This window comes from Physella acuta, unplaced genomic scaffold, assembly GCF_028476545.2.
Source record: "Physella acuta isolate Inbredline_101_S28 unplaced genomic scaffold, ASM2847654v3 ptg000350l, whole genome shotgun sequence".
NCBI classification, from domain to species: Eukaryota; Metazoa; Mollusca; class Gastropoda; family Physidae; genus Physella; species Physella acuta.
In genome coordinates, this window is record NW_026731869.1 from 163,349 (window position 1) to 177,209 (window position 13,861).

The window sequence follows — 13,861 nt, forward strand, 5'->3', positions numbered from 1 at the left end:
GAGGGATCGAGCCTTATCTGCCAGAGGGTTTGAACTCGAGACTTTTTTTTTCTAATTTATCAATCATGAGCTTTTTGCCGACTCGACCATGCTTCCATCACAATTAAGGATTACGTGTCAACTGGTTATGCGCCATTGAGGCCATTGACTCCGATTTCAGCCAGCTTTCCTTTTTGGATTTGCTTCCATAGCCTTTGTCCAACCAACAACAAACTACAAGGCAGCAGTTGTTTGATTTTGGAGTTGTCTCTCCTAGAAGAGTGGCTGTCCCCAGCTAACGAGCCTCATCTGCCCCAGGGCTCGAACTCGAGACTTTTCGGTTTAGCATCCATGAGCTTTACCGACTCGACCACGCCGACCACAATTGTCTATATGAATCACTTGCATGCGTTTCCTTCAAAACTAAACTGAAGACACATCTGCCATGCCGTCTAACCAGATATAGCACAGGAAAACGAAACGACCATACTTAGCTTAATCATGTACCTTTTATTGTCTCAATACTGTATCTAGGGGACCATGTTACTGACTACCCTAAAACAATACCGCTGGTTTCCATAGCAATCAGTACCCTTGGTGGGATCAATACATGATCGATGACGTGATAAACGCCTGTCTCAGAGCTTATATCGATCTGGATCAGTCTAGCGTGATCAATAGAAAAATCTCCATCTGCAAAAAAAAAAAATAAAAAAATATAAAACAAAAATTGAAACTTACATTTGCTTGAAAGAGAAATGAACTTCTTATTTATACGGCCATAACTACCGGCTCCAGCTATCGTTCATCACTCAAGCAACTAGAGCAGGGTCAAGCATTTCTCCCACCCATGTGACCAGCCGCTAGACACAGGTTTCTTCCAGGCTTTTGTTTGTCACCAGGTTTAGGCATGCGGGGGGGGGGGGGGGTCAGAAAGGCGCGACTACCTAGGGCGTCGAGCCCATCACTAGACCACACCCTGCCTTCAGACATGAACTGCCATTGTCTGCACGTCGAGTGAACATTTCGTGATAGTTGTGTTATTAGCAATGGGCGTAAGAATTAGCGCCTTACACTGATTTTGGAAGATAATTAGAGTTCATTGAGCAGATGAATTTGAGTTCATCTTTTTCAGAAATCTTGACATTAAAGGGATAGTGTGGTCAGCACTATACCCAACCGCCTTTACTTTCTCTAACGTGAGTTAGGTACCCATCAGAGCTTGGTGGAATCATGGACATTCGACTGATGTGAATCCAGATTCGAATTCGATACTTTCGGGCTAGCAATCTAGCTCTTTAGCATTGGCTACGCCGTCTAAAAAAAAGATAGTTAATAGCATAAATGGATTCGATGGTGCGACTACTGAGAAACAAACGCACCAGCAAGTAGACGCTGGAGGATGACCATGATGTACTCACCACCGTCCTGTAGGATCATCAGGTTGTCGTGGTGTAGCGTGGCCGAGGGGATAGTCACCGCATGTCTCATGCCGATGCTGTACAGGGTGGTTGTCTTGCTGATGTGGTATTTCAGAACCTCTGATGGTTTAAATAAAAACAAATTATGCTGATGTGGTATTTGAGAACCTCTGGTGGTTAAAAGAAGAAAAAAAATTATGCTCATGTAGTATTTGAGAATCTCTGATGGTTAAAAAAAAAGGGGTGGGGGGGGTATGTTACAGATGTGACATTTGAGGCCATCTTAGGATTAAAGAAAACATAAAACCTTAAAATAAACAGCTTTAAGTTCACTGCGAATATCTTGACTTCATTTTTATCAAAAAAACTAAACTAAATCATATGATAAGAACTAAGTTTGTAACAATTTAGGCATAAAAAAAAATCCTCTCACGGATACATAAAAAACTGTGTATATGTTAAACGGCTGCAATAAGGTATTCGCAAATATTTTCTAAATTCTAATACTTGTATTTGATTGTGATATGTTGTTCATAGAGAAATGACATAAACATATCGTCTCCATTTCTTTATTTGTATTTTGAATAAAATATCATCCGATACAAAAATTTAAAATGTATTTTTTTTTTCATTTCCATTTTTTAATATTGCATAGTAAGCCATTTACTAATGTAGTTTACTTCTCCTTCATAGTTCTAAATTAAATCTCCGGGGTTGTTTTCCTACAACATAACTGAGCATTACATGTCAACATGTTATGTGTCATATGGCCCGTTGACTCCGACTTTTCTACTTTTCTTTCTGGATTTGTTTCCGTAGTCTTGGTTCAATCAAGTACAATCTGCGAAGCACGAGTTGTTTGATTTTGGAGCTGTCTCGCCCAAATGGGTTGGTTTCTCCAGCTCACAATCCTCAACAGCAGAGTTTTTTCCAAGCATCCCTTGGGGGGAGGGGGCGGGGGGAAGGGCAGAGCCCTCTCGAAAAAAGGCTACCACCCCCAACCCCCACGAACAAATTGGAATTTATACTGAAAATATATACTTTTAACAGATCCGCCCCACCCCACGCCCAAAGGAAATTTTCGTCCACCCCTCCGAAAATTGTAAGTGTCCCCCCGGAGAAAAAGTCTGGAAGTAACACTGCTCAACAGGCCCTGGGTCCAAACTCGATACACTTATATTAGCTATCATGTGCTCTACCTCCCCACAACACCGCCTCTATTATGTGTATCAAATTTATCCTTTTCAATGTGAATATACCCGATATTTTACTTCACACTAGTCTACTTTTCTTATTAGACACCTGGACACGTGGTATTTACCTGTAAGATCAGCTGGGTGAGTGTTCAGGTAGTCCATGACCTGAGGGCTCAGCTTAGCCCAAGCGTCGTTGTTGGGTAGGAAGATGGTGCTGGTGGTATCCGCTGGGGACAGGGGGGTAGCTTTAGTTTAATACACAAGAATTTTCTAGAGGCATAGTGTAGCTTTAGTTTAATAGATGTGGGTGTTCTAGGGGAATAGTGTACCTTTAGTTTAGTAGACGTAGATGTTTTAGGGTTATAGTGGAGCTTTAGTTTAGTAGACGTAGATGTTTTAAGGTTATAGTGGAGCTTTAGTTTAGTAGACGTAGATGTTTTAAGGTTATAGTGGAGCTTTAGTTTAGTAGACGTAGATGTTTTAGGGTTATAGTGGAGCTTTAGTTTGGTAGACGTAGATGTTTTAGGGGTATAGTGGAGCTTTAATTGAATATACGTGGATGGTCTAGGGGTAAAGTGTAGCTTTAGTTGAAAACAGTCGAATTTTAAAGGGGGATAGTGTAGCTTTAATTGAATAGACATGAATGTTCAATGTTACAGAGTGTAGCTTTAGTTGAATAGACATATTAGTGTTATTAATTTTTAACTAAATATATTAGTTTTCCCTCTTTTCTCTAATTCAGAAAAAACATCAATAGGAAATACGCATTTCAATTGTTGTTTGTAAATTATTATGAATTATTGATACTGTTTAGAGTGACCCTGTTGAAATTAATCTGTTTTTGTAGAAATATATTGCTATTTAAAAATTAATTACTTAAAAATACGTACCATCAGTGCTTTTACGTGTGAACAAATTCTACTGACCTTTAAAAAAATCTGGTAACTTTTGTTGAATAATGAGATTATCGAATCTCGTGAGATCAGGCTGAGTGGTCAAGTACTGAGGGAGGTTGGGCACCGGTGCCTTCATTATGCCATCTATGATATGTACATGCCCGTGAACGACTTCTTGGTTCATTGTGGTAACGTTGACACCTTGGGCCGTGTTAGTCTGCAGAAAATCGCAAATGTTAATTTTATAAAACGTAATTTGAATACTAATTTACTAATTAAGATTAAACAATAAAATACTATAAGATATATTAGTGGTTAGAAGAGGCAACGGAAAAAGAGGTATAATAATAAAAATGTCATATGTGTAGGTAAAATATAAAATAGTGTAATATTTATATACTAAGCCGTCTAAAACAAGTATGTTATAACCTTCGTTTTTTGTAAACATTCTAAAATCTACCAGGATATTGCATAATATGTTAGTTATTTAGCATATTAAAAAATAAAAAACGTATACAACTGCATGTGTTTGGTCATACTGTTATGTTTGAATATTTATGTGTTTAATTAAAAAAAAACCAGCCCAGGTATTTTTAGTTTTTAAATTGCATATATTTTTCTATAGCACAATAATACATGATGTGATACTGATAACTCAAAGAATTCTAAAAGTCATTAAATAAAACACTAAAATACATAAAATACACCATTAACTCCAATAACCAACATTTTGTGCCCCTCTACCCTGATTTATGATGGGACGTAGTGGTCTAGCGGTAGAGAGCTGGACTGCTAACCCTTAGGTCTCGAGTTCGAATCCGGGTTCAATTCAGTAGACCGTCCCTGAGTTCACCCAACTCTTATGGGTACCTAACTCACGCTTGAAGAAAAATTGAAAACACGCACCTCTCACATTACTTGTAGCAGATTATACAGTTACGAGCCGGCCCGGGGCATAACATACGCCGCTATTTAGTTGTTGTTTTTTCTACTTTTCAGTAATTCATAATTTGTGAATTCGACAGTACCAACGCTGACACTGAAAATATTTCTTTAAAACACTATAAGTAGCTCGTTAAGGACCATAAACCCCCCCCCCCCCTTCCTTCCCCCCCCCCCCCCCCCCCCAACGTTTAAAATCGTTTCAAACTAAATTATCTGCCCCTAATAGCCGTCACTAAACCCGACTCCACGAAGGTAAACATAGCGTGAATCACAGCTCACTAAGACCATGTAGGGGTGGGGATGGTAGGGAGCGCGTTTACAGCTTCATTTCTAGCGTCTCTTAGAAGAGAATTATATATATAGATACTTAAGTCACCTAAATATAACGATGTATATCTGTTCAAAAACAAGGTTATACGTACGTGGAGCAGGTTATACAAGTTGACCCTAACGTGCTGAAAGGTCGAGGACGTCAGGACCTGATCCACCACACCGTGGAACTTGTAGTCGGCGTTGAGGATGACGTGCAGACCGATAAGGGCGTCAAGCCTAGCCTGGTCAGCTTTAAGGGCTTGGATGTAGTTGGCGGGGAGTTCGGTAAACACGGAGTCAGGGAAGGCGAACACCGTGAAGTGTAGGGCTGGGGAATAGTGGAATAAAATAGTGTGACGTGTAGGGCTGGGGAATTGTGGAATAAAATATTATGATGTGTAGGGTTGGGGAATTGTGGAATAAAATAGTGTGACGTGTAGGGCTGGGGAATTGTGGAATAAAATATTATGATGTGTAGGGTTGGGGAATTGTGGAATAAAATATTGTGAAGTGTAGGCTGGGGAATTTCGTAACAAAATATAGTGATATATATATATATATATATATATATATATATATATATATATATATATATATATATATATATATATATATATATATATATCGCTTTTATGAACCAGACTGTTCAATCTTTTCCTTTTTCGAGAATTTTCACCATTTTGTTCTAAATTCAGCAAACTGCCAAGGCAAAAAAAAAGTGCTCATATCTCCTACCATGAAAAACAACATAGATTTGAACCTAATAGACATTGTGGAAAGATAAACTTGAAAGTACTGTTGCAAACAAGTTTGAAAACTGGACTTAGATACATACAAGACAGCGATGCTTACATGTGTTTATTTTTGGGAACAGATTAGAAGAATCCAGAAGATCTAGAAAGTTATGGAATCTGTTTTGTCCATCAAGAAGATTGGTTAAAGTACTCCCTAGATTAGTAGAAAAATTTAAAAAAATGGTTAATAATGACGGGTATTTACAAACAATGAAGCAATATACTTGGAGTTATGTAAGTTATTTAAACCACATTAGATGATTAGCCATTTAAAAAAAAATTGTATACTTAAAGTGAATAAAATGTTTAAATGTGATGTTTTGCATTTTCATAAAAAATTTATTTCCATAAACTTAAATTTCGATTAAAAAAAACACCGATTAGCTATTTTTTCTTTAAAAAATGTTCTTTATAATGGGAATACAAAGTTAAATTTAATGTTAAAGAGTTTAAGATACTCTTTATTTTAATATAGCCTTCCAATTGTAAATTTGAAATTCGACTAATAATTAAAAAGAACGGTTTTCTTAATGGCTTACAAATTCATTTTTAAATAGTATAATAGAGGCAATTACATTTGTATCTTTTTTATAATTCCATATTTTCATCTATAATATTATAGTTTAGGAAAATACAAAACATCGTGCATTTCTATTAAATATTATATTTAAAATTTAAAAAATGTATAAATCGCGTTTTTATGAATTTTTTTTGACGAACTAAAATGTACATACATTACAAAAATAACAGGTATTGTTTAGAAAAAAATAGTAATAATATTAATTTCGGTAATGATGCTTCTTATAATAAAGATATTTAAGATATTTAATTTTAAGGGATAATGAAGCTAGTTAGCGATTAGTTTAAGCTTCTTATATGTAAGAGATTTAATTCTGAAGGATAATGAAGCTAGTTAGCTGTTAGTAGTTACACGGACGGTCAAAATTAAATATAAATTCATATTATCCTATCTTAGTGTCAACACAGGTAAAAACTTACATTGGTTCGATGACGGTGAATGTTGAGAAACAAATGCCGCATGTGTGATCGACATGCCGATGGCCAAAAACACTAACACTGACCAGGCCCTCATGTTGATACTAGATGATACAAAAATTATTTGTCATTATCACTGTATCGCTTTTATTTCTTTCAAATTTATCTTCTATTGCACTACTCTTATTTATTGGTATATATATATATATATATATATATATATATATATATATATATATATATATATATATATATATATATGTATATATATATATATATGTATATATATATATATATATGCCTATGTATATATATATATATGGTATATGCCTATATTATATATATATATATATATATATATATATATATATATATATATATATATATATATATATATATGAATTGTTAATCATCCAATTAAAAAAAATGTCTTCTATAACCCTAGACAATATATGATTGTTGTTAATATGTAATTGTGTTGAAACTTTTGTTAAAGCATATTTTTTATTTATCATTATGAGCCATACTAAAACATGAACGAAATACATAATTAGAGCGTCTCCACGTTAAAATGATTACCATAAGAATAGATCACAATACGTACTGCATTGAGCATCATTAATATAATCAATAAATAAACTTTATTAAAATAGGTTTAAAACCCGACTACTGGTCTTTTTTTGTTTGCCCAAATACATTTTCATCTATTTATACAAACAGCGCACTTCGAGATAAAAACATAAGAGCATTTAATTAAAGGTTGAGAAATAGAAATTGGAATGTTAATGTAGTTTTTAAAATATGAAAAAAACTATTTAAAAATTACAATTATAAATTTATATTATAATAATATAAAAGTATATACTTGTTTTCCACTGCAAGAAATATGGAGAAATTCGTGTCGGAATTCTGGCATCAGTCCCAAAGTGTCTGGTACACAGCGGTTAATCATAAACTGGGCCTGGTTTTGTTTCGTTTGAAACTGATAACACGTAACAAACATGGCCTCATCAGCACAAAAAAAGGTGTTGATTGTCTTTAGAGGCGACGCTAATCTTTAGTTAAAGGCAGGCATTTTAAACAACGCTCCGGTGGTCTTTTTAATGTTCATTTACTAGCGGATTTATGTTATAGCATAGCTTGGTTGAAAGATAGACATTAGTAAATTATATCTATAACTAGCAATAAATATCAGATGCTATTGGAGAATAAAAATAAAAACGCTAAAACATTAGTTCGATAGGTTGATTTCATTTTTTCTTCCAGGTATCTCTTCGGTGTGGGCACAGCCCCCCTCCACCCCTGAAAAATGTCTATCCCCCCCCCCCCCCCTAAAAAAAAAAAGAAATAAAATTTATATAAAAAAAATATATTTTTACCGGTGTCAGCAACCCCCATCCCCAAAAATTTCAAGAGCCCCCACCCCCTCCCCCCCCCCCCCCCCCCGAGAAAGAAGTCTGTAATAAACACTGATTGGTTTCTTTTTAGAATTGTATTTCAGATGTTGGCATATATTACTAATTAGGACGTTTAGCCATTTAAAAAAAAAAGAAAATGTAGGTTCTACAAAAGCGACTCAGTCTCCGAATGGATGTTTTTGTCTCTGATTTCTCTTCTTCTCCTGTCCCTTTAACTTCACACTAGGTACAATTTGCCTCTTGTAAAAAGCACAACACGATATAGATTTAAATGACAAACTATGTAATCAAACATTTAAAAAGACAAATGCTGTTTCCCACACACTATCTATCTGTATACTACTAAAACTCAAGTTTGTGCCCACACCGAAGAGATACCTGGAAGAAAAAATGAAATCAACCAATCGAACAAATGTTTTAATGTTTTTATTTTTATTCTCCAATAGCATCTGATATTTATTGCTAGATAAATCTAGAATCTAGATCTAAATCTAGGTCACTAGACTTAACGTAAATTCTAGATCTAGACTTAATGTAAATTCTACATCTATAATCTATTTAGAGACCTTAATTATTTTTTATAAATCTTTGTTTAGCTTCAATGATCATCTAATTCGAAAATCAATGGGATCTATCTATCTATCTAGGTTCTAGAACTAGATATAGTAGGATTACTCGCTAACTTGTAGGCGTGGTCGGTTGCTAACAACAATATGGCGTCCGGACAAGACGCATAACTTACGACCATTTTTAGGCCATGTTTACCACAAGCAAAATGGCGGGTTTTCACGTTATATAAACATGCTATAGGTGGCCAGGGCTAGATATGCCAGAAAAGCATTTTAAAATTTGCTTTGGAGAATGAAGGCTAAATTTTAAAGTCGGTGTCATTAAAATTAATAGATTCCGGCCGAGCATGTCTCTGACCACACTATCCCTTCATATGCTTAATACGAAGAAACAGGTGAACTCTACTTCACCTGCCCTGTGTCCCGCGAGGTCCCAATAGGCAACTTTATAATTCACGTTTAAAAAAACAAAAATTGAAAAAACAAATTTACTTTGTCATGATTTGTCTTGAACCGGTACCACCCACTTGGTAGCCATTCTACAACCATCTTAGCTATAGGGCCACTGACTAACCAATGAAGAATGAGTCTTATATTGTACTGCAAAGTAAGAAACCAGTTACGCGAATAGGTCCTATTACTTTAAATTTAATTAGGGGCCGATATCCCAAATTAGTCAATTCCATAGTTAAACAATATACAATAATTAAGGCCCGAAATAGTTTAGTATATAGATTCTAGTTCTAGGTTCTAGATGTAGAATTTACGTTAACCCTAGATCTAGATGTAGGATTAAGGTTGAGTCTAGATTCTAGTTTTCGCCGTAACTCTAGATCTAGATCTAGAATCTAGATAGATAAATACCATGCATTCTTGAATTAGATGGTCATTGAAGCTAAACAAAAATGTATATAAAAAAATTAAGGCCTGAAATAGATCTAGATTCTAGATGTAGAATTTACATTGAGTCTAGATCTAGAATTTACGTTAAGTCAAGTGACCTAGATCTAGATCTAGATTCATAACTTTTTCTTCCTTCGACAGCTAATCTGTAGATCTAGAAAAATGTATTGTATAAAAAAATAAAAAGAATTGTTAAAACATTGATAATAGTGTTGAAACGTAATAAAAATAGCAAACGGGCGTATTGTTTATAGTTATAGCCGACAAAAAAATAGCTTTATAACGCGTTAAAGATCGAAATGGGCAACACAATCTTCGATAGAACCGCCATTGTTGTTTTATAAAGTAAATAAATCATGTGAAGTGACTATCCACTCAAAGTAAAGTCATTGTTTTGAACTTTTATAATTAATGTAATTAATCTACCAATTAATAAATTAATAAAGTAATTAAATTATTTAAATAAATTTGTGATTAACAGTCTCTCTGAAAACTAAAATTGTTCTCTACCAACATACTTTTTTACAGCTCTACACATAGTGCAGATTCTCTCCTGTAACCAAACGGACAAAAAAATAAATATTCAAATTTGTAAATAAAATTGAGTTTTAGTAGTATATAGAAGATACGTAAACTGCTAGGCTATACCACATTGACCACTATTGTGTATTTTATCATGGAAAAAAATGTTATTGTGACTGTTATTGATTTACTTCATCTGGCCACTTCGGTTGACTTCATGGAGGGGCTAAGAGCTTTTTTTTTTAAAAAAAAATATTTGAATTTTAAAAAATCGCTTTTCAACGGCTTATATGCAAAAATATGAGAATAAGTGTAATCTATGGTCCCCAATCAAATTTCATTTTTTATTTTAAAATGTAACTATAATTTTATCGCTTGCCATATTTTAAAAAAGATTTGTTTTCAAAAATTTAGTGCGATTACATAGACTTTTCAAGCCTATTCCAAATCGGCATTTTTTTAAAGGCTAATCCTAACTTTCGTATCAAACAGAACTTGAGAACAAACCAATTCTTGATTTGTTATTATTTTGTATGTATTGTCTTTGGTGTTAATTCTTACTAGACTTACCCGGTCATCCATTGGATAACCGTGGGTTTCGGGGGTCATCACCAAAAAAACAGACCCCACATTCAAAAAGACGTTTTGTATCTTTTAAAAACACCGATTTTGGCTGAGCATAGGTCTGACCACACTATCCCTTCATATACTGACGTCACAGGTGACCTACTCAACTCTACTTCACCTGCCCAGTGTCCCGCCAAGTCTCAGACAACATGTTTTTATCGTTTAAAAAAACGATTCCGGCCGAGCATGACTCTGACCACAATATCCTTTCATATGCTTGGGACAAAGAAAATAAACTACTTCATCTGCCCTGTATCCCGCCAAGTTCAGATAGTCAAATTTATCATTCACATCTAAAAAAAAATTTAAAAAAAATTAACATTGACGTGATATGTCTAGAACCCGTGCCACACACATGAAAGCCTATTACACTAACAACTTAGCTGTCTAGACTCTTGACGTCACAGATGTTTGTTGTGGTATAACTTAATACTATGAGTCTCCTTATGCAACTTGATTTACGTACATAGGCCCTATCTAGATCTAAATCTAAGTCTAGTAACTTTCAAATTACATTTTATCTTAAATTAGCCAATTGCATAGCTAAAGAAACAAAGATTTATTAACACTAGACTTACCTGTCATACCTTGGATGACTGTGGGTTTTGAGGGTCATCCATAAATGACATCACGTCTGTGACTTATCATCACAAAATAACCAGACCCCACATTCAAAAAGACAATTTTTATCTTTTAAAAACACCGATTTTCGGCCGAGCATGGGTCTAATCACACTATCCCTTTATATACTGACGTCACAAATGACCTTTTAAAAGTTCTATTAATTTTAATCACACCAACTTCCAAATTCAGCCTTCATTCTCCAAAGCAAATTTTAAAATGCTTTTCTGGCATATCTAGCCCTGGCCACCTATAGCATGTTTATATAACGTGAAAACCCGCCATTTTGCTCGGGGTAAACATGGCCTAGAAATGGTTGGAAGTCATGCGTCCGGTCCGGACGCCATATTGTTGTTAGCTACCGACCACGCCTTTAAGTTAGCGAGTAATCCTACTATATCTAGATCTAGAACCTAGATAGATAGATAGATCCCATTGATTTTCGAATTAGATGATCATTGAAGCTAAACAAAGATTTATATAAAATAATTAAGGTCTCTAAATAGATTATAGATGTAGAATTTACATTAAGTCTAGATCTAAAATTTACCTTAAGACTAGGGACCTAGATTTAGATCTAGATCTAGATTCATAACTTTTTCTTCCTTCGACAGCTGATCTGAAGATCTAGAGATATGTATTGTATAATAAAATAAAAAGAAGTGTTAAAACATTGATAATAGTGTTGAAACGTAATAAAAATAGCGAACGGACGAATTGTTAATGTTATAGCCGACGGAAAATTAGTTTAAGAACGCGTTAAACATCTGAACGGGCACCTAATCTTGGATTGATGCCGCCATTTATTGTACTAAAAAGTAAACAAATCACCTGACGTCACTATTCAGTCAAAGTAAAGCCACTGTTTGAAACTTTTATAATTGATGTGGTTAATCTACCAATGAATAAATCAATAAAATAATTAACGTCTTTAAATAAATTTGTGATTAACAGTCTGTCTAAAAACAAAAATTGTTCTCTACCTACATACTATTTTACAGCTTTGCACATATACTCTGCAAATCAGACAAACAAATAAATATTGAAACATGTAAACAAAGTTTAGTTTTAGTAGTATGTAGATTAGATAGATAGCAAACTCAAAGTTTTGATCCTTGAAGCATTGAGTTCTCATTGAACTGAAGCAACTTCGTGCAATACACTTGGAAACTTATTGCGTGTTTTTTGTCTTTCTTTCTGTGAGTTTCTATTCAAGGTTGTAGTGAGATTTATGTTGTTCTGACATCAAGATGAACAGTAGATGACACGTGACGTAATGGCCCTAAACTGTGCATAAAAGGTAGGATGGAGGCGTGTTGTGAGCTGATGCGATGCGGCGCGTGTAGGAGGAAGGGGGGGTCGGAAGTTCAGTTGAGTTGAGTTGAGGTATGATCGTAGAAGAACTATTTTAGACACTATCTGAAGATGCTATTTAAAGAGACAGCATTAGCCGGTTTTTGAAAATGAAATTTTTGAAGAACATGAGAAATAATTAACAAATAGTAGCTGCAGTGTTGTTAATGCAATTAGTAATAAAACAGATAGTATTAGTTACCTCACAAGTTAAAGACAGTTACAAGTACTATGGACGTTTCGACCCAAGGTCTTCGTCAGCACACAACAGTGTGGTTACAGATTAGACAAATAAAGACAATCAGTAACACATTTTTTTGACTTAGCTCGACAGTGAAAACACGTCTTGTCTGATAAAAAATTATTTAAAAATTTAAAAAATTAAATTATTAAAAAATAAAAATAAACGATTTTAATTTATTTTGTGCCATTTTGTTTTTCTGCATTACTGTGAATGTACATAATTAACGTTGAACTTGAAATGTTTACAAAACGGATGAAACTGATGGATGTCTTTTTTTGAAATCTCCTTTTACTTTAGGTGGCATTCATGATTCTTGTAATATTCTGTTTCGTTTAAATTCCAAATCTATTTTAGATCCAAGAACAACTCCATAACCACCTAAACCCTCACAAGTCTTCACTTTATATGTCAGGTAAAGTTTATATGTGGGTTCCCCCCTCAACACCTCCTGTTGAATCTTCCACAAGACATTAAATTAGTCCTTTTGTATGATGCATACATTATAATGAACAAAATAAAGAGGATATTTCAGAAAGATTAGTACTTTTTGAAGATTGTATCAGTATCAGCCCTCACAAGCAGATGATGAGAAATGTAAAGCGAACAAAAATGCAAAGAAAAACTGATGCCGTAAACTTAAAGTCTGTGGCGAACAAATATTTAAAAAATGAAAGAACAAAAATACCCAACACTTATAACGGTAGCTAAAGGAAAATAAAACAAAAGTACGCAACTTTTATCAATGCAAACTTGGGTCCGAACCACTTAGCAGGGCATTACTCAGCAAGGCATATATTATGCAGGGCATGTACTGTGCAGGGCATATACTCAGCTGGGCATAGATACAACAGGGCATATACTCAGCAGGAAATTTGATCAGCGGGCGGAGGCAACACACTGTAAGCTGCGCGAGAAATCGTGAACTAATCTTTAAATAAACCGGGAGGGATCTCCCCTTAAACTTTCTCGAATATTCTCATATAACACTACGGGGGATGGTACCTTGGGATAGAGACATGAATTTTAATTTATTTCTAATTACTTAAACTTTTTAAAATAGAATAG

The 13,861-nt window shown here is 34.5% G+C and overlaps 1 protein-coding gene across 1 annotated transcript; it reads right to left on the reverse strand.

Annotated features, from left to right (window-relative positions):
- Positions 1-469: 469 nt before the first annotated feature.
- On the reverse strand, positions 470-7,507 carry LOC131941157 (periostin). Its single transcript, XM_059300167.1, has 8 exons — positions 7,405-7,507; positions 6,543-6,643; positions 5,602-5,697; positions 4,860-5,077; positions 3,523-3,709; positions 2,722-2,823; positions 1,401-1,520; positions 470-672 (listed from the first exon to the last, which is right to left on the reverse strand). The coding sequence occupies exons 2-8, from the start codon at positions 6,634-6,636 to the stop codon at positions 530-532; spliced, it is 960 nt and encodes a 319-aa protein (XP_059156150.1). The 5' UTR covers positions 6,637-6,643; positions 7,405-7,507; the 3' UTR covers positions 470-529.
- Positions 7,508-13,861: the final 6,354 nt, after the last annotated feature.